At 53.8% G+C, this 21,799-nt stretch overlaps 1 protein-coding gene across 1 annotated transcript in view; it reads left to right on the top strand.

The window, feature by feature from the left end:
- Nucleotides 1-20,515, top strand: part of LOC142316918 (uncharacterized) — a 275,040-nt gene extending 254,525 nt beyond the window's left edge. Inside the window, exons 5-9 of the mRNA XM_075352696.1 lie at nt 12,469-12,623; nt 12,710-12,793; nt 12,900-13,113; nt 13,194-13,350; nt 19,522-20,515. Coding sequence (XP_075208811.1) covers nt 12,469-12,623; nt 12,710-12,793; nt 12,900-13,113; nt 13,194-13,350; nt 19,522-20,233 — 1,322 coding nt within the window. The 3' untranslated portion in view covers nt 20,234-20,515. The remainder of the gene's footprint in view (nt 1-12,468; nt 12,624-12,709; nt 12,794-12,899; nt 13,114-13,193; nt 13,351-19,521) is intronic.
- The last annotated feature ends 1,284 nt before the right edge of the window (nt 20,516-21,799 follow it).

The following is a 21,799-nucleotide window of genomic DNA, read 5'->3' as shown; positions in this document are numbered from 1 at the left end:
ACTGATACCCTCTGGAGAACGAGGAGTGAGTAGAATGAGCTGACCATTGGAACCATGGCTTTTTAAGAAATCTAACTGTCTCAGACAGCAGATGGGTCTCCTGTAAGCTTACAATCAGAGCTTTGGAAGATTTGATGTGTGAGAACACTGCCACCCTTTTCCTGGCCGTGCCCAGTCCTCTGACGTTCCATGTCATTAAACTTATAACCATTAGTGAATACTACCTGTGAAACTGAATAAAGTATGTCAAGTACTCAACCTGCAGTTTAACGTGGGTAAACGTACCCCTAAACACTAAACACTCGGCTGCCCAACGCAGACGATAAGAAAAAGGTAGGAGAACCGAAATTTCGGGGTTGCAGGTCAGAGGTGTCGCAAGCTAGACTAGACACAGTAGCGACCCCCAAGACATCGCAAGAACCCGGCCCGCTTCAGCGTTTCCTCCCCAGCTTCAACGAGTTGATCCAATCCTCCGCTTCCACAGGAGAGGTGAAAAACATGGAGCGATCCTGATGAACCACTCTGAGGCGGGCAGGGAAAATCATGGAGTAGGCAATCTGATGCTCCCTGAGGCGCTTCTTCACTTGGATGAAAGATGCTCTTGTTTTCTGGAGGGATGCAGAAAAGATGGGGAATATCGATATAGTTGCAGTGTTGTGCGTTATCGGTCCCTTGCGTCTCGCAGCACTCAGGATCGCGTCTCTATCTCTACTACTTAGCAGCCTAGCTAGGAGAGGCCTCGGTTGCGCCCCCGGGGGAGGAGGTTTAGCTGGAACTCGATAGACTCTTTCTATGGCATAGGCGCATCTGGGAAGGTTTCTGTAAGCCAAGCTTCCATGAACTTTACATGGGTCGCTACCTTCCGTTCTCTCCGGCATCCCCAGGATTCTCAAATTGTTGCAAAGTAGGCGGTTTTCCAGGTCGTCCGCCCTCTGCGCCCAGTTGTTTGCCGCTTGCTCCAGGGACGATAGCCTACCGGGCGTCGCTCTTGCGGTTACCGATTACGGCAGGATTAATTGCAATATCAGGCGTTGGACTGCGGAGCTGCTCTCAGATGCGACCGCTCATGCTGGCCACACCCACGCGGTGTATGATTTTTATCGCTGTGCGCACCGCTAGTCTCCACACACATCAACAGCCGTCAGACACGAGAACATCACGATGCTGCAGGGATCGGTGGCCGGTGAGTATACCATACTTATTCACTGCCCCCCGTGCTGATGATGATGCGCCGGGAGCAGTGAATACAGCCGCACATGATTACTCCAGGCTGTAGTTGCCAGGGGTGATCACGCGGGCCGGCTGATTTATTATGCGCACATCCCCCGCCCACTTGTCAGTGCCGGCTTCAGCGCTGAGAGATGATGGACGGGAGGATGGGCATGCATATAAAATGAGCAGGCCCACGTGGTCACAGCAGGCGCTGCTGCGCCTGCTCGTGCTGCCGATGACCCGCTCCACCGCAGCACCCTTATTCCCCGCAGCCCTACATTCAGAATATAAGATGCACCTCCCACTTTCCCCCAACATTTGGGGGGGAAAAAAGTGCGTCTTATAGTCCGAAAAATACGGTAGATATTTTTATTATCTTATTTCTCTTAGAACAATATTTTATTAACCCTAGGTAGAAGGGAAATGTTGCATTCTGGGTGTAGAGCGGTCTGGGTCTCCTATGATCGGTCTGCGCTCCCTCACTATACCCAGCGATCACCTGACTGCGGTGTATGGAGGAGGAGGACGTGCTGTCATATATAGTGTATACAGCAGTGGAGCAGGCACAGGCGGTGGGGTCTCCGGCTATCCCTGACACCCATATCCTCCGCTCCTGCTCCCTCACTATACCCAGCGATCACCTGACTGCGGTGTATGGAGGAGGAGGACGTGCTGTCATATATAGTGTATACAGCAGTGGAGCAGGCACAGGCGGTGGGGTCTCCTGCTATCCCTGACACCCATATCCTCCGCTCCTGCTCCCTCACTATACCCAGCGATCACCTGACTGCGGTGTATGGAGGAGGAGGACGTGCTGTCATATATAGTGTATACAGCAGTGGAGCAGGCACAGGCGGTGGGGTCTCCTGCTATCTCTGACACCCATATCCCCCGCTCCTGCTCCCTCACTATACCCAGCGATCACCTGACTGCGGTGTATGGAGGAGGAGGACGTGCTGTCATATATAGTGTATACAGCAGTGGAGCAGGCACAGGCGGTGGGGTCTCCTGCTATCTCTGACACCCATATCCTCCGCTCCTGCTCCCTCACTATACCCAGTGATCACCTGACTGCGGTGTATGGAGGAGGAGGACGTGCTGTCATATATAGTGTATACAGCAGTGGAGCAGACACAGGCGGTGGGGTCTCCGGCTATCTCTGACACCCATATCCTCCGCTCCTGCTCCCTCACTATACCCAGCGATCACCTGACTGCGGTGTATGGAGGAGGAGGACGTGCTGTCATATATAGTGTATACAGCAGTGGAGCAGGCACAGGCGGTGGGGTCTCCTGCTATCCCTGACACCCATATCCTCCGCTCCTGCTCCCTCACTATACCCAGCGATCACCTGACTGCGGTGTATGGAGGAGGAGGACGTGCCGTCATATATAGTGTATACAGCAGTGGAGCAGGCACAGGCGGTGGGGTCTCCTGCTATCTCTGACACCCATATCCCCCGCTCCTGCTCCCTCACTATACCCAGCGATCACCTGACTGCGGTGTATGGAGGAGGAGGACGTGCTGTCATATATAGTGTATACAGCAGTGGAGCAGGCACAGGCGGTGGGGTCTCCTGCTATCTCTGACACCCATATCCCCCGCTCCTGCTCCCTCACTATACCCAGCGATCACCTGACTGCGGTGTATGGAGGAGGATGACGTGCCGTCATATATAGTGTATACAGCAGTGGAGCAGGCACAGGCGGTGGGGTCTCCTGCTATCTCTGACACCCATATCCTCCGCTCCTGCTCCCTCACTATACCCAGCGATCACCTGACTGCGGTGTATGGAGGAGGAGGACGTGCTGTCATATATAGTGTATACAGCAGTGGAGCAGGCACAGGCGGTGGGGTCTCCTGCTATCTCTGACACCCATATCCCCCGCTCCTGCTCCCTCACTATACCCAGCGATCACCTGACTGCGGTGTATGGAGGAGGAGGACGTGCTGTCATATATAGTGTATACAGCAGTGGAGCAGGCACAGGCGGTGGGGTCTCCGGCTATCTCTGACACCCATATCCTCCGCTCCTGCTCCCTCACTATACCCAGCGATCACCTGACTGCGGTGTATGGAGGAGGAGGACGTGCCGTCATATATAGTGTATACAGCAGTGGAGCAGGCACAGGCGGTGGGGTCTCCTGCTATCCCTGACACCCATATCCTCCGCTCCTGCTCCCTCACTATACCCAGCGATCACCTGACTGCGGTGTATGGAGGAGGAGGACGTGCCGTCATATATAGTGTATACAGCAGTGGAGCAGGCACAGGCGGTGGGGTCTCCTGCTATCCCTGACACCCATATCCTCCGCTCCTGCTCCCTCACTATACCCAGCGATCACCTGACTGCGGTGTATGGAGGACGAGGACGTGCTGTCATATATAGTGTATACAGCAGTGGAGCAGGCACAGGCGGTGGGGTCTCCGGCTATCTCTGACACCCATATCCTCCGCTCCTGCTCCCTCACTATACCCAGCGATCACCTGACTGCGGTGTATGGAGGACGAGGACGTGCTGTCATATATAGTGTATACAGCAGTGGAGCAGGCACAGGCGGTGGGGTCTCCGGCTATCTCTGACACCCATATCCTCCGCTCCTGCTCCCTCACTATACCCAGCGATCACCTGACTGCGGTGTATGGAGGAGGAGGACGTGCTGTCATATATAGTGTATACAGCAGTGGAGCAGGCACAGGCGGTGGGGTCTCCGGCTATCTCTGACACCCATATCCTCCGCTCCTGCTCCCTCACTATACCCAGCGATCACCTGACTGCGGTGTATGGAGGAGGAGGACGTGCCGTCATATATAGTGTATACAGCAGTGGAGCAGGCACAGGCGGTGGGGTCTCCTGCTATCCCTGACACCCATATCCTCCGCTCCTGCTCCCTCACTATACCCAGCGATCACCTGACTGCGGTGTATGGAGGAGGAGGACGTGCCGTCATATATAGTGTATACAGCAGTGGAGCAGGCACAGGCGGTGGGGTCTCCTGCTATCCCTGACACCCATATCCTCCGCTCCTGCTCCCTCACTATACCCAGCGATCACCTGACTGCGGTGTATGGAGGACGAGGACGTGCTGTCATATATAGTGTATACAGCAGTGGAGCAGGCACAGGCGGTGGGGTCTCCGGCTATCTCTGACACCCATATCCTCCGCTCCTGCTCCCTCACTATACCCAGCGATCACCTGACTGCGGTGTATGGAGGACGAGGACGTGCTGTCATATATAGTGTATACAGCAGTGGAGCAGGCACAGGCGGTGGGGTCTCCGGCTATCTCTGACACCCATATCCTCCGCTCCTGCTCCCTCACTATACCCAGCGATCACCTGACTGCGGTGTATGGAGGAGGAGGACGTGCTGTCATATATAGTGTATACAGCAGTGGAGCAGGCACAGGCGGTGGAGTCTCCTGCTATCTCTGACACCCATATCCTCCGCTCCTGCTCCCTCACTATACCCAGCGATCACCTGACTGCGGTGTATGGAGGAGGAGGACGTGCTGTCATATATAGTGTATACAGCAGTGGAGCAGGCACGGGCGGTGGGGTCTCCTGCTATCTCTGACACCCATATCCTCCACTCCTGCTCCCTCACTATACCCAGCGATCCCCTGACTGCGGTGTATGGAGGAGGAGGACGTGCTGTCATATATAGTGTATACAGCAGAGGAGCAGGCACAGGCGGTGGAGTCTCCTGCTATCTCTGACACCCATATCCTCCACTCCTGCTCCCTCACTATACCCAGCGATCACCTGACTGCGGTGTATGGAGGAGGAGGACGTGCTGTCATATATAGTGTATACAGCAGTGGAGCAGGCACAGGCGGTGGGGTCTCCGGCTATCTCTGACACCCATATCCCCCGCTCCTGCTCCCTCACTATACCCAGCGATCACCTGACTGCGGTGTATGGAGGAGGAGGACGTGCCGTTATATATAGTGTATACAGCAGTGGAGCAGGCACAGGCGGTGGGGTCTCCTGCTATCTCTGACACCCATATCCCCCGCTCCTGCTCCCTCACTATACCCAGCGATCACCTGACTGCGGTGTATGGAGGAGGAGGACGTGCTGTCATATATAGTGTATACAGCAGTGGAGCAGGCACAGGCGGTGGGGTCTCCGGCTATCTCTGACACCCATATCCTCCACTCCTGCTCCCTCACTATACCCAGCGATCACCTGACTGCGGTGTATGGAGGAGGAGGACGTGCTGTCATATATAGTGTATACAGCAGTGGAGCAGGCACAGGCGGTGGGGTCTCCTGCTATCTCTGACACCCATATCCCCCGCTCCTGCTCCCTCACTATACCCAGCGATCACCTGACTGCGGTGTATGGAGGAGGAGGACGTGCTGTCATATATAGTGTATACAGCAGTGGAGCAGGCACAGGCGGTGGGGTCTCCGGCTATCTCTGACACCCCTATCCTCCGCTCCTGCTCCCTCACTATACCCAGCGATCACCTGACTGCGGTGTATGGAGGAGGACGTGCTGTCATATATAGTGTATACAGCAGTGGAGCAGGCACAGGCGGTGGGGTCTCCGACTATCTCTGACACCCATATCCCCCGCTCCTGCTCCCTCACTATACCCAGCGATCACCTGACTGCGGTGTATGGAGGAGGAGGACGTGCTGTCATATATAGTGTATACAGCAGTGGAGCAGGCACAGGCGGTGGGGTCTCCTGCTATCTCTGACACCCATATCCTCCGCTCCTGCTCCCTCACTATACCCAGCGATCACCTGACTGCGGTGTATGGAGGAGGAGGACGTGCTGTCATATATAGTGTATACAGCAGTGGAGCAGGCACAGGCGGTGGGGTCTCCTGCCATCTCTGACACCCATATCCTCCGCTCCTGCTCCCTCACTATACCCAGCGATCACCTGACTGCGGTGTATGGAGGAGGAGGACGTGCTGTCATATATAGTGTATACAGCAGTGGAGCAGGCACAGGCGGTGGGGTCTCCTGCCATCTCTGACACCCATATCCTCCGCTCCTGCTCCCTCACTATACCCAGCGATCACCTGACTGCGGTGTATGGAGGAGGAGGACGTGCTGTCATATATAGTGTATACAGCAGTGGAGCAGGCACAGGCGGTGGGGTCTCCGGCTATCTCTGACACCCATATCCTCCGCTCCTGCTCCCTCACTATACCCAGCGATCACCTGACTGCAGTGTATGGAGGAGGAGGACGTGCCGTCATATATAGTGTATACAGCAGTGGAGCAGGCACAGGCGGTGGGGTCTCCGGCTATCTCTGACACCCATATCCTCCGCTCCTGCTCCCTCACTATACCCAGCGATCACCTGACTGCGGTGTATGGAGGAGGACGTGCTGTCATATATAGTGTATACAGCAGTGGAGCAGGCACAGGCGGTGGGGTCTCCGGCTATCTCTGACACCCATATCCTCCGCTCCTGCTCCCTCACTATACCCAGCGATCACCTGACTGCGGTGTATGGAGGAGGAGGACGTGCTGTCATATATAGTGTATACAGCAGTGGAGCAGGCACAGGCGGTGGGGTCTCCTGCTATCTCTGACACCCATATCCCCCGCTCCTGCTCCCTCACTATACCCAGCGATCACCTGACTGCGGTGTATGGAGGAGGAGGACGTGCCGTCATATATAGTGTATACAGCAGTGGAGCAGGCACAGGCGGTGGGGTCTCCGGCTATCTCTGACACCCATATCCTCCGCTCCTGCTCCCTCACTATACCCAGCGATCACCTGACTGCGGTGTATGGAGGAGGAGGACGTGCTGTCATATATAGTGTATACAGCAGTGGAGCAGGCACAGGCGGTGGGGTCTCCTGCTATCTCTGACACCCATATCCCCCGCTCCTGCTCCCTCACTATACCCAGCGATCACCTGACTGCGGTGTATGGAGGAGGAGGACGTGCCGTCATATATAGTGTATACAGCAGTGGAGCAGGCACAGGCGGTGGGGTCTCCTGCTATCTCTGACACCCATATCCCCCGCTCCTGCTCCCTCACTATACCCAGCGATCACCTGACTGCGGTGTATGGAGGAGGAGGACGTGCCGTCATATATAGTGTATACAGCAGTGGAGCAGGCACAGGCGGTGGGGTCTCCGGCTATCTCTGACACCCATATCCTCCGCTCCTGCTCCCTCACTATACCCAGCGATCACCTGACTGCGGTGTATGGAGGAGGAGGACGTGCTGTCATATATAGTGTATACAGCAGTGGAGCAGGCACAGGCGGTGGGGTCTCCGGCTATCTCTGACACCCATATCCTCCGCTCCTGCTCCCTCACTATACCCAGCGATCACCTGACTGCGGTGTATGGAGGAGGAGGACGTGCTGTCATATATAGTGTATACAGCAGTGGAGCAGGCACAGGCGGTGGGGTCTCCTGCTATCTCTGACACCCATATCCTCCGCTCCTGCTCCCTCACTATACCCAGCGATCACCTGACTGCGGTGTATGGAGGAGGAGGACGTGCTGTCATATATAGTGTATACAGCAGTGGAGCAGGCACAGGTGGTGGGGTCTCCTGCTATCTCTGACACCCATATCCTCCGCTCCTGCTCCCTCACTATACCCAGCGATCCCCTGACTGCGGTGTATGGAGGAGGAGGACGTGCCGTCATATATAGTGTATACAGCAGTGGAGCAGGCACAGGCGGTGGGGTCTCCTGCTATCTCTGACACCCATATCCCCCGCTCCTGCTCCCTCACTATACCCAGCGATCACCTGACTGCGGTGTATGGAGGAGGAGGACGTGCTGTCATATATAGTGTATACAGCAGAGGAGCAGGCACAGGCGGTGGGGTCTCCTGCTATCTCTGACACCCATATCCTCCGCTCCTGCTCCCTCACTATACCCAGCGATCACCTGACTGCGGTGTATGGAGGAGGACGTGCCGTCATATATAGTGTATACAGCAGTGGAGCAGGCACAGGCGGTGGGGTCTCCGGCTATCTCTGACACCCATATCCTCCACTCCTGCTCCCTCACTATACCCAGCGATCACCTGACTGCGGTGTATGGAGGAGGAGGACGTGCCGTCATATATAGTGTATACAGCAGTGGAGCAGGCACAGGCGGTGGGGTCTCCTGCTATCTCTGACACCCATATCCCCCGCTCCTGCTCCCTCACTATACCCAGCGATCACCTGACTGCGGTGTATGGAGGAGGAGGACGTGCTGTCATATATAGTGTATACAGCAGTGGAGCAGGCACAGGCGGTGGGGTCTCCGGCTATCTCTGACACCCATATCCTCCGCTCCTGCTCCCTCACTATACCCAGCGATCACCTGACTGCGGTGTATGGAGGAGGAGGACGTGCTGTCATATATAGTGTATACAGCAGTGGAGCAGGCACAGGCGGTGGGGTCTCCTGCTATCTCTGACACCCATATCCTCCGCTCCTGCTCCCTCACTATACCCAGCGATCACCTGACTGCAGTGTATGGAGGAGGAGGACGTGCTGTCATATATAGTGTATACAGCAGTGGAGCAGGCACAGGCGGTGGGGTCTCCTGCTATCTCTGACACCCATATCCCCCGCTCCTGCTCCCTCACTATACCCAGCGATCACCTGACTGCGGTGTATGGAGGAGGAGGATGTGCTGTCATATATAGTGTATACAGCAGTGGAGCAGGCACAGGCGGTGGGGTCTCCTGCTATCTCTGACACCCATATCCTCCGCTCCTGCTCCCTCACTATACCCAGCGATCACCTGACTGCGGTGTATGGAGGAGGAGGAGGACGTGCTGTCATATATAGTGTATACAGCAGTGGAGCAGGCACAGGCGGTGGGGTCTCCTGCTATCTCTGACACCCATATCCTCCGCTCCTGCTCCCTCACTATACCCAGCGATCACCTGACTGCGGTGTATGGAGGAGGAGGACGTGCTGTCATATATAGTGTATACAGCAGTGGAGCAGGCACAGGCGGTGGGGTCTCCTGCTATCTCTGACACCCATATCCTCCGCTCCTGCTCCCTCACTATACCCAGCGATCACCTGACTGCGGTGTATGGAGGAGGACGTGCCGTCATATATAGTGTATACAGCAGTGGAGCAGGCACAGGCGGTGGGGTCTCCTGCTATCTCTGACACCCATATCCCCCGCTCCTGCTCCCTCACTATACCCAGCGATCCCCTGACTGCGGTGTATGGAGGAGGAGGACGTGCTGTCATATATAGTGTATATAGCAGTGGAGCAGGCACAGGCGGTGGGGTCTCCTGCTATCTCTGACACCCATATCCTCCGCTCCTGCTCCCTCACTATACCCAGCGATCACCTGACTGCGGTGTATGGAGGAGGAGGACGTGCTGTCATATATAGTGTATACAGCAGTGGAGCAGGCACAGGCGGTGGGGTCTCCGGCTATCTCTGACACCCATATCCCCCGCTCCTGCTCCCTCACTATACCCAGCGATCACCTGACTGCGGTGTATGGAGGAGGAGGACGTGCTGTCATATATAGTGTATACAGCAGTGGAGCAGGCACAGGCGGTGGGGTCTCCGGCTATCTCTGACACCCATATCCCCCGCTCCTGCTCCCTCACTATACCCAGCGATCACCTGACTGCGGTGTATGGAGGAGGAGGACGTGCTGTCATATATAGTGTATACAGCAGTGGAGCAGGCACAGGCGGTGGGGTCTTCGGCTATCTCTGACACCCATATCCCCCGCTCCTGCTCCCTCACTATACCCAGCGATCACCTGACTGCGGTGTATGGAGGAGGAGGACGTGCCGTCATATATAGTGTATACAGCAGTGGAGCAGGCACAGGCGGTGGGGTCTCCTGCTATCTCTGACACCCCTATCCCCCGCTCCTGCTCCCTCACTATACCCAGCGATCACCTGACTGCGGTGTATGGAGGAGGAGGACGTGCCGTCATATATAGTGTATACAGCAGTGGAGCAGGCACGGGCGGTGGGGTCTCCTGCTATCTCTGACACCCATATCCCCCGCTCCTGCTCCCTCACTATACCCAGCGATCACCTGACTGCGGTGTATGGAGGAGGAGGACGTGCCGTCATATATAGTGTATACAGCAGTGGAGCAGGCACAGGCGGTGGGGTCTCCTGCTATCTCTGACACCCCTATCCCCCGCTCCTGCTCCCTCACTATACCCAGCGATCACCTGACTGCGGTGTATGGAGGAGGAGGACGTGCCGTCATATATAGTGTATACAGCAGTGGAGCAGGCACAGGCGGTGGGGTCTCCTGCTATCTCTGACACCCATATCCCCCGCTCCTGCTCCCTCACTATACCCAGCGATCACCTGACTGCGGTGTATGGAGGAGGAGGACGTGCTGTCATATATAGTGTATACAGCAGTGGAGCAGGCACAGGCGGTGGGGTCTCCTGCTATCTCTGACACCCATATCCCCCGCTCCTGCTCCCTCACTATACCCAGCGATCACCTGACTGCGGTGTATGGAGGAGGAGGACGTGCTGTCATATATAGTGTATACAGCAGTGGAGCAGGCACAGGCGGTGGGGTCTCCGGCTATCTCTGACACCCATATCCCCCGCTCCTGCTCCCTCAGTATACCCAGCGATCACCTGACTGCGGTGTATGGAGGAGGAGGACGTGCTGTCATATATAGTGTATACAGCAGTGGAGCAGGCACAGGCGGTGGGGTCTCCTGCTATCTCTGACACCCCTATCCCCCGCTCCTGCTCCCTCACTATACCCAGCGATCACCTGACTGCGGTGTATGGAGGAGGAGGACGTGCCGTCATATATAGTGTATACAGTAGTGGAGCAGGCACAGGCGGTGGGGTCTCCTGCTATCTCTGACACCCATATCCTCCGCTCCTGCTCCCTCACTATACCCAGCGATCACCTGACTGCGGTGTATGGAGGAGGAGGACGTGCTGTCATATATAGTGTATACAGCAGTGGAGCAGGCACAGGCGGTGGGGTCTCCGGCTATCTCTGACACCCATATCCCCCGCTCCTGCTCCCTCACTATACCCAGCGATCACCTGACTGCGGTGTATGGAGGAGGAGGACGTGCCGTCATATATAGTGTATACAGCAGTGGAGCAGGCACAGGCGGTGGGGTCTCCGGCTATCTCTGACACCCATATCCCCCGCTCCTGCTCCCTCACTATACCCAGCGATCACCTGACTGCGGTGTATGGAGGAGGAGGACGTGCTGTCATATATAGTGTATACAGCAGAGGAGCAGGCACAGGCGGTGGGGTCTCCTGCTATCTCTGACACCCATATCCTCCGCTCCTGCTCCCTCACTATACCCAGCGATCACCTGACTGCGGTGTATGGAGGAGGAGGACGTGCTGTCATATATAGTGTATACAGCAGTGGAGCAGGCACAGGCGGTGGGGTCTCCGGCTATCTCTGACACCCATATCCCCCGCTCCTGCTCCCTCACTATACCCAGCGATCACCTGACTGCGGTGTATGGAGGAGGAGGACGTGCTGTCATATATAGTGTATACAGCAGTGGAGCAGGCACAGGCGGTGGGGTCTCCGGCTATCTCTGACACCCATATCCTCCGCTCCTGCTCCCTCACTATACCCAGCGATCACCTGACTGCGGTGTATGGAGGAGGAGGACGTGCTGTCATATATAGTGTATACAGCAGTGGAGCAGGCACAGGCGGTGGGGTCTCCTACTATCTCTGACACCCATATCCCCCACTCCTGCAGTCACACGATTGCATGTAGCTGTGCTTTTATGCGGTGATGTTCTGGAACGTCATTGAACAGTAGGAGCGGGACCGCCCGGATGTTTAATGTCCATGGGTGGTCTGACAGCCGTTAATGGAATTGTCCACTATTGGACATCTCCCTCATGTCATAATCTACTGCAGAAAACAAAAATGTATCCTTACCTGTTAGATCATCACTACTACCCCACTCTGTGCCACGTGTCCCCACAATGTCACATTACCGCTGCAGCTAATCATCAGCTGAACATTCACAATTATATCTGAGCTGAACAACAGTTTCTTTTGCTCAAACCTAATTGTGAAAGCTTTAACCAATCGACAGCCTCTGATTGCTTGCAAGCGGTCACGAGTTTGGCAAGGGATAACAGGGCTCGGAGTGAGGGAGGAAAGGTAATTCAGGAGGTAAGCATATGTGTATGTGATTGTACATTGATAGAATTAATAAATGGTTCTCCAATAATAGATGATCTTCTTAATTTGATTGTATAAGTTTGTCTTTTTGACTGTTTAATTATATTTGACAAATATTTTACCTTAACAGAAAACACCAGTGAAGATTCGAAGGAAATCCTTGTGTTATCACTAAATTACAAAGTAGAAGATGAAGATCTTATGCAGCGCTCCTCAGAAGCTCACAGTAATGAGAATTCCTCTACCTATGAAGAACGTTCTCCTGCTCAATCAAGACAGCCTACGGTAAAGAAGCCGTACACCCGCTCCAAATGTGGAAGTGCTTTACAGCTAAATCCTTCATCCAAGCACATGTTTATTTTTTTTTATAGTCTTCTGATTCTTGGGCTGAATGTAGAGGTCCTCAAAGCACCTCCCATGGTTGTCGGCGTGAGCGTCAGGGCGGCCAGCAGAGAGTAAGTTTTGGGGGGTTTTTTTGTTTTTTTTTCAACATCATGTGGATGATTTGAGTAATGTTTTGGGGGTTTTTGTGTCTTTTTTTTTTTTTTTTTTTTTTAACAGGCTTCACAGTATGCTGCCAACTCTGACTATACTGAGGCAGGAGGTCTAGACATCGACCTCCTTATCGATGTAGTCCAAGAGCGGGAGCCGCTGTGGAACATGGGGGACCGCCACCACGCTGATGTTGGTGTGACCCGTCAGCTCTGGGAGGAAGTGTGCCACGAAGTGGTTGAAGATTGGGAGGACCTTGATGCTCGAGCCAAGAATCAAGCGCGTAAGTATTCACAGTTCAGTAGGTTATGTTGCAGGATGTAATGTGTTGTATACTAACCAGTTTGTGCTTTCACTTTACAGGGGACAGAGTTATCAAGCGGTGGCGGTCACTCAGGGATCGCTTCAAGAGGGAGTTCAACAAAGAGATGCAGGCCCCAAGTGGATCCGGAGGACGCAGATCCAAGTATAAGTATGCCAGAGCCCTGTCGTTCCTCCGGTCGACTATGGTGAGCAGAAGGTAAATATCACCCACAACATTTACAAAGTAAAAATGTTTACATGTGTAACCTTTTCTTCAGCGCTCTATTGGGAGACCCAGACGATTGGGGTATAGCTACTGCCCTCCGGAGGCCACACAAAGCACTACACTAAAAAGTGCAAGGCCCCTCCCCTTCTGGCTATACCCCCCCGTGGTATCACGGGTTCTCCAGTTTTCAAGCTTTGTGCGAAGGAGGTCAGACATCCACGCATAGCTCCACAGATTTTAGTCAGCAGTAGCTGCTGACTATTTCGGATGGAAGAAAAGAGGGCCCATATAGGGCCCCCAGCATGCTCCCTTCTCACCCGTGGATGGTGTTGTAAGGTTGAGGTACCTATTGCTGGTACAGGGGCTGGAGCCCCACATGCTGTTTTCCTTCCACATCCCCTTGTAGGGCTCTGTGGAAGTGGGATCCTGCCGGCCTCTAAGCTCTGACGCCGGGCTCCATCCACAGACCCATAGCACCTGATGGATACGGAGCAGGAGTACAATCAGGGACAAGGCCCTGCATCATACAGGTACTCTGTGTCCCCGGCAGGCACAGACACACTCCGGGCTGGCTGGGTGTTGTAGTGCGCCGGGGACCGTAACGTTGGAGTTAGTGTTTCTACAGTTTACTGGGGGACTTTGTGTTGTGGGAACGCAGCGCCGACCCCCACTGGACCGGGCGGCGCTGCTGTGACTTGTAGTGCGCCGGGGACACGCCGACCGCGCTTTTACGGCGGCGGCGTTTATAAATCCAGTCCCCGGCTTTTGCGGCCTAGCTCCGCTTCGTTCCCGCCCCCACCCTGTCAATCAGGGTAGGGGAGAGACGCTGTTTCGCAGCAGCGACGAGGGCTGGAGCCTGATTTACATGCTCCAGCCCTCTCACTAGGCACAGAGGGAAGCAGGCTTCCCGCTCTTAGTCAGGAACGCCCAGGGCCCGCCCCCCCTCCTCTCCCAGGACGCCGGCAGCCATTACATGCAGTCTGGCTGGAGGAAGGACGCAAGGCTCTGGGAGACCTGGACTAGGGGGCTTTTGGAGACCACACACCCGCTCTTAAGCGGGCGGTAAGCGGCATTTCAGCTGGCCCCTCTAGTGCCTCAGTGTGTATTGGTGTACTGTGTCACCAGATATATATATTTATTTATTTCTTGCACTGTGAGGTCGCTTCCTGGCTGGATACCCCAGATCGCTCTGAGGAGGCAGCAACATGTCATCCACAAAACGCAAGGCTGACAAGGCTAGGGCTGTGTACACTGCGTGTGCTGCATGTGGGGCTGCTCTACCAGCAGGTTCCAAAGACCCCCATTGTGTGCAATGCTCAGATCCGGTGCTGCTTCGCCAGCCGGAGTCCGGAGGGGTAGTGACCCAGGCTGAGACGCTTGTAAGTCCTGCCCCGGTGTCAGGGACAGACTTTGCAGTTTTTGCTGATGGAATGTCTGTGACTATGGCAAAAATCCTTGAAACTTTGCAATCCATGACTGGGGCTCAGTCTATGGACACGGCGAGGTCTCTGTCCTCTAATCCCCCTCAGTTGGAATTAATCCAGACTGCAAGGGGGTCCCCGGCTTCACAGGCTGAGTATTATGACTCAAATGATAGCCCCAGCCACCCTAAGCGAGCTCGCTGGGAAAGACCCTCAACGTCATCACACTGCTCAGGGTCTCAGCGCAATCAGTCGCCCTGTGATGCGTCTGAAGAGAGTGATCAGGAGTCTTATCCTGGAACCCCTCTCAATCTGGATACCCCGGATGGGGACGCCATGGTAAACGAGCTTATCTCAGCCATCAATAGACTGTTGGATATTTCTCCCCCAGTTCCTTCTGCAGAGGAGGCAGCTGCAGAGCAGGAGAAGTTTCGTTTCCTCTATCCCAAGCGTAAATTGAGTGCTTTCTTGGATCACTCTGACTTCAGAGAGTCAATCCAGAAACACGACGCTCATCCAGAAAGGCGTTTCTCTAAACGTTCTAAGGATACACGTTTTCCTTTCCCCCCTGATGTGGTCAAGCGCTGGACCCAGTGTCCAAAAGTAGACCCCCCGATTTCCAAACTTGCAGCTAGATCCATAGTTGCAGTGGAGGATGGCGCTTCACTTAAGGATGCCAATGACAGACAGATGGACCTTTGGTTAAAATCTGTCTATGAAGCTATCGGCGCGTCGTTTGCTCCAGCATTCGCAGCCGTATGGGCACTCCAAGCTATTTCAGCTGGTTTAGCAAAAGTGGATGCTATCATACATCCAGCGGTGCCGCAAGTGGCGTCCCTTACCTCGCAGATGTCTGCGTTTGCGTCTTACGCTATCAATGCGGTCCTAGAATCTACCAGCCGCACCTCCATGGAGTCCGCCAATTCGGTAGTTTTGCGCAGAGCCTTGTGGTTAAAGGACTGGAAAGCAGATGCTGGTTCCAAAAAATGTTTAACCAGCTTGCCTTTATCTAGAGATAGACTGTTTGGCGAGCCATTGGCTGACATCATTAAACAGTCCAAGGGTAAAGACTCTTCCTTACCCCAGCCCAGATCAAGCAAACCTCAGCAGAAAAAATGGCAGCAGAGGTTTCAGTCCTTTCGAGGTTCGGGCAAGACACAATTCTCCTCGTCCAAAGGGACTCAGAGGACGCAAAGAGTCTCAGATTCCTGGCGGGCTCACGCACGCCCCAAGAAAGCAAATGGAGGAACCGCTTCCAAAGCGGCTACCTCATGACTTCCAGCCCCCCCCCTCCGCATCTCCGGTCGGGGGCAGGCTCTCCCGTTTTTCCGACATTTGGATGTCACAGGTCAAAGACCGGTGGGTGACAAACATTTTGTCTCGCGGGTACAGAATCGAGTTCAGTTCTCGTCCTCCAGCTCGGTTCTTCAGAACCTCCCCACATCCAGACCGAGCAGATGCCCTGCTGCAGGCGGTGGACTCCCTAAGAGCGGAAGGAGTAGTGGTTCCTGTACCGCCTCAGGAACAAGGGCGAGGGTTTTACTCCAATCTCTTTGTGGTTCCAAAAAAGGACGGCTCGTTCCGTCCTGTTCTGGATCTAAAGCTGCTCAACAAACATGTGCACGCCAGACGGTTCCGGATGGAAACCCTCCGCTCTGTCGTTGCCTCAATGTCTCAAGGAGACTTCCTTGCCTCAATAGACATCAAAGATGCTTATCTCCACGTGCCAATTGCTACAGAACATCAACGTTTTCTACGTTTTGTGATAGGAAACGACCATCTTCAGTTCGTAGCTCTGCCATTCGGTCTGGCGACAGCCCCCCGGGTCTTCACCAAGGTCATGGCGGCGGTGGTAGCAGTCTTGCACTCTCAGGGACACTCGGTGATCCCTTACCTAGACGATCTACTTGTCAAGGCACCCTCTCAAGAGGCATGCCAACTCAGTCTACATGCTACGCTGGAGACTCTACAGACGTTCGGATGGATCATCAACTTTCCAAAGTCGAATCTGTCACAGTCGCTAACGTATCTTGGCATGGAGTTTCATACTCGAGCAGCGAGAGTGACGCTTCCGCTGAACAAGCAGCGGTCCCTACAGACAGGGGTGCAATCCCTCCTTCAAGGCCAGTCGCACCCCTTACGGCGCCTCATGCACTTCCTCGGGAAGATGGTGGCAGCCATGGAAGCAGTTCCCTTTGCGCAGTTTCATCTGCGCCCACTTCAATGGGACATTCTCCGCCAATGGGACGGGAAGTCAACGTCCCTGGACAGGAAAGTCTCTCTTTCCCAGACGGCCAAGGACTCTCTACAATGGTGGCTCCTTCCCACCTCATTGTCTCAGGGAAGATCCTTCCTGTCCCCATCCTGGGCAGTGGTCACGACAGATGCGAGTCTGTCAGGGTGGGGAGCAGTGTTTCTCCACCACAGGGCCCAGGGGACGTGGACTCCGCAGGAGTCCACCCTTCAGATCAATGTTCTGGAAATCAGGGCAGTGTATCTTGCCCTACTGGCCTTCCAACAGTGGCTGGAAGGAAAGCAGATCCGAATCCAGTCGGACAACTCCACAGCGGTGACATACATCAACCACCAAGGAGGGACGCGCAGTCGGCAAGCATTCCAAGAAGTCCGGCGCATTCTAATGTGGGTGGAGGACACAGCATCCACCATATCCGCGGTTCACATCCCAGGCGTAGAAAATTGGGAAGCAGACTTCCTCAGTCGCCAGGGCATGGACGCAGGGGAGTGGTCCCTTCACCCGGACGTGTTTCAGGAAATCTGTCGCCGATGGGGAGTGCCGGACGTCGACCTAATGGCGTCCCGGCACAACAACAAGGTCCCGGCATTCATGGCGAGGTCGCGCGATCAAAGAGCTCTGGCGGCAGACGCATTAGTTCAAGATTGGTCGCAGTTCCGGCTCCCATACGTCTTCCCACCTCTGGCACTCTTGCCCAGAGTGTTACGCAAGATCAGATCCGATTGCAGCCGCGTCATACTCGTCGCCCCAGACTGGCCGAGGAGATCGTGGTATCCGGATCTGTGGCATCTCACGGTCGGTCGACCGTGGTCACTGCCAGACCGACCAGACTTACTGTCCCAAGGGCCGTTTTTCCATCAGAATTCTGCGGCCCTGAACCTGACTGTGTGGCCATTGAGTCCTGGATCCTAGCGTCCGCAGGATTATCTCAAGGAGTCGTAGCCACAATGAGACAAGCTAGGAAGTCAACGTCTGCTAAGATCTACCACAGAACGTGGAGGATTTTCTTATCCTGGTGCTCTGCACAGAGAGTATCCCCTTGGCCATTTGCATTGCCCACCTTTCTTTCCTTCCTGCAATCGGGGTTGGAAAAGGGCTTGTCGCTCAGCTCCCTTAAAGGGCAAGTCTCGGCACTATCTGTGTTTTTTCAGAAGCGTCTAGCACGTCTTCCTAAGGTGCGCACGTTCCTACAGGGGGTCTGTCATATTGTGCCCCCGTACAAGCGGCCGTTAGATCCATGGGATCTGAACAGAGTACTAGTTGCTCTGCAAAAGCCGCCCTTCGAGCCTCTAAAGGACGTTTCCTTTTCTCGCCTGTCACAGAAAGTGGCGTTTCTTGTTGCGATCACATCGCTTCGGCGAGTGTCTGAGCTGGCAGCTCTGTCATCCAAGGCTCCCTTCCTGGTGTTCCACCAGGACAAGGTAGTGCTGCGCCCCATTCCGGAGTTTCTCCCTAAGGTCGTATCCTCGTTTCATCTTAATCAGGATTTATCCTTGCCTTCCTTTTGTCCTCAGCCGGTTCACCGGTATGAGAAAGACTTACGTTTGCTAGATCTGGTGAGAGCACTCAGAATCTATATTTCTCGCACGGCGCCTATCCGCCGTTCAGATGCACTTTTTGTCCTTGTCGCTGGCCAGCGTAAGGGGTTGCAGGCTTCTAAAGCCACCCTGGCTCGATGGATCAAAGAACCAATTCTGGAAGCCTACCGTTCTGCTGGGCTTCCGGTTCCTTCAGGGCTGAAAGCCCACTCAACCAGAGCTGTGGGTGCGTCCTGGGCTTTGCGACACCAGGCTTCGGCTCAACAGGTGTGCCAGGCAGCTACCTGGTCGAGTCTGCACACTTTCACCAAACATTATCAGGTGCATACCTATGCTTCGGCGGATGCCAGCTTAGGTAGAAGAGTCCTGCAGGCGGCAGTGACATCCCCGTAGGGGAGGGCTGTTTTGCAGCTCTAACATGAGGTATCTCTTTACCCACCCAGGGACAGCTTTTGGACGTCCCAATCGTCTGGGTCTCCCAATAGAGCGCTGAAGAAGAAGGGAATTTTGTTACTTACCGTAAATTCCTTTTCTTCTAGCTCTTATTGGGAGACCCAGCACCCGCCCTGTTGTCCTTCGGGATTTTTTTGTTGTTTGCGGGTACACATGTTGTTCATGTTGAACGGTTTTTCAGTTCTCCGACGTTATTCGGAGTTAATTTGTTTAAACCAGTTATTGGCTTCCTCCTTCTTGCTTTGGCACTAAAACTGGAGAACCCGTGATACCACGGGGGGGTATAGCCAGAAGGGGAGGGGCCTTGCACTTTTTAGTGTAGTGCTTTGTGTGGCCTCCGGAGGGCAGTAGCTATACCCCAATCGTCTGGGTCTCCCAATAAGAGCTAGAAGAAAAGGAATTTACGGTAAGTAACAAAATTCCCTTCTTTTTTGTTTCAGCCAGGGCCAAGCAATGACAATATATTAATTACAACTTTTTTTTCTTCTTACCACAGCACCGTCAGCAGCACTCGGGAGCCTGCGGAGTTGAACCCTTCTGGAGCGATCCTACAGGAGTCCGCCACTGGGGAACACTTCGACAGACCCGACCCATCTGCACCATCCCTGCCTTCCCTCACATCTGGTCCCTCGGTCCCATCCACCAGCGCTGGAGCATCCTGGCAGACTTCGTTACATGAAGCTGCTGTTGACGAGGTAGCTCTTCCTTTACCCCACCCCTCTGACACTGCTGCCACCTATAGAGCACCTTTGGGTTCTGGGCGGCAGCGCCAGAGGGGTCAGGAAAAGAGCTATGCGCCCGAGTTCTTGCATCTAAATGCATCCTTCCAGAACTCATTGAAACTGTTGTCCGAGCAAATGAGTGCTGGATTCAATCTCATGCAGAACAGTATGCTCAATTTGAGCACGCGTCTGGATAGGATGCATTTCGATGCAAGTAAATCGCTCAATCATTCCTTTTTCCAGGCAGTAGCCGAGTGCACAGAGAAGCTATCTCCTGATCAGCAGATGCATGTAATGCAAGCCTGCCAGTTTGCTCTAGCGCAGGTTAGCTCCCAAGCCCCTCCACCTGCCCTAGTAGTTCCTCCCGCACCTGCCCCACCTCCAGCCACTGTCCCTCCTCCCCCTCCTGTACAATACCAGCTTCCTGCGCTATACCAGTTCCCAACCACAGCATCTGTGCCTCCACTGCCTGCCCACTACCACTAGTCTCCTTCCACACCCATCTTCTCCACCCACCACCTTTTCTATCTGCCAATCCCTCCACTCCACCCCTCAAACCTTACCAAAACCCATCCCATCTCCTGTTTTTTTTGTCCACCCATCCACTTGGTTTCTCCACCACTTCACCTTCTGTAAGTTCTGATCCTTCACCACCATAATCCGCCCTCCATACTCCCACTGTCGAAGTGGTCCGATCTGTCAGCCCCTTCAGTACCATCTCCACCACAAACTATCTTCATTCATAATAAATGAATCAATAGAAAATTTTATTTTGGTAAAAAGCTTTGTCTTTCATTTATGATAAGGTACATTACTTCGGGTAACACAAGGTACAAAACTTTGGTTAATAGAAACAATTCATAGTGTAATCCAACATACATTATATCAAAAGACAAAGATATCAAACCACCTCCTCCTGCCGTTCTAGTCTTCCTTGAGGTGACCTAAAGTACTCTGCAAAATTGTCCGTCATTCTTGAAACTGCCACAGGACTTCGTGAAGTAGTATTCTGATAATCCTACAAGGAGGTTTCTATAAAATTGTCATCCATGGCAATCTGTTCCTTGCATATTAGGAAATTGTGCAGGACCACACAAGCTTTCACCACCTCATCCACAGTGTGAGTCTTCAGGTTATTAGCGGTCAACAAAACTCGCCATTTGCATGTGAGCAGGCCAAAAGCACACTCAACCATTCTTCGCGCTCGTGTTAAGCGATAGACTCTTTTTGTTGGCGACAAGCCACTACTTGCGTATGGCTTCAGCAGGCGTTGTGAGAGTTGGAACGCTTCATCCCCAACACATACACACAGCATTGGTGGTCCAGAGGTTTCAGGACGCGGTCTTGGTGGTGGAAATCGGAAGCTGTTTCCATATAAATGACACCCCATGGCAGATAATTTAAGTTTTTGAGAGTCATTGGAGCGGCCATAGGCCACAATATCGACCGCAATGAACTTGTATTGTGCGTCTGCAATGGCCATAAGCACGATGGAGAAATATTTCTTATAATTAAAATATTCAGAGCCAGATGCAGCTGGTTTGACGATCCGAATATGTTTACCGGCCACTGCATCCAAGCAATTGGGAAACTGACAAATCTTTTGACAGTTTTCAGCAATGTCCAGCTAAACTCTCCGTTGTAGGATGTGGGATATATTACTCCTGTAAACTGTCCCACAATGCGCGGCAGGTGTGCTTTACAATCCCCGGTATGGTGGAAATCCTGCGTCTGAATGGAAATTAAATGAGGAAAGGGATTCGCCAGTTGCAAGGAATCTGTTAAGGCAAGACAATATTTACTACAAACGACCAACAACAACATTAGTTATAAGTCTGCTTTAACAGGGGAAGATGCAATAAAAATTGCTTACCGAAGACTAACCATCAAACGCTCCGCCGGTGAAATTGAGAAGCAGCGATAGGTGTCATTTCTACGGATGAGGTCTCCAACACGTGCAACCAAAATATCAAAGTTTTCCGCTTTCATCCGAACATAGTTAAAAAAACTTCTTGGGGTTTTTGGTCAACTCCATATACACCCCACGTGTCA

Source organism: Anomaloglossus baeobatrachus, chromosome 6, assembly GCF_048569485.1.
Source record: "Anomaloglossus baeobatrachus isolate aAnoBae1 chromosome 6, aAnoBae1.hap1, whole genome shotgun sequence".
NCBI lineage: Eukaryota > Metazoa > Chordata > Amphibia > Anura > Aromobatidae > Anomaloglossus > Anomaloglossus baeobatrachus.
Note: the sequence above shows the minus strand (reverse complement) of the source record. Positions and strands in the feature narration are given on the sequence as shown.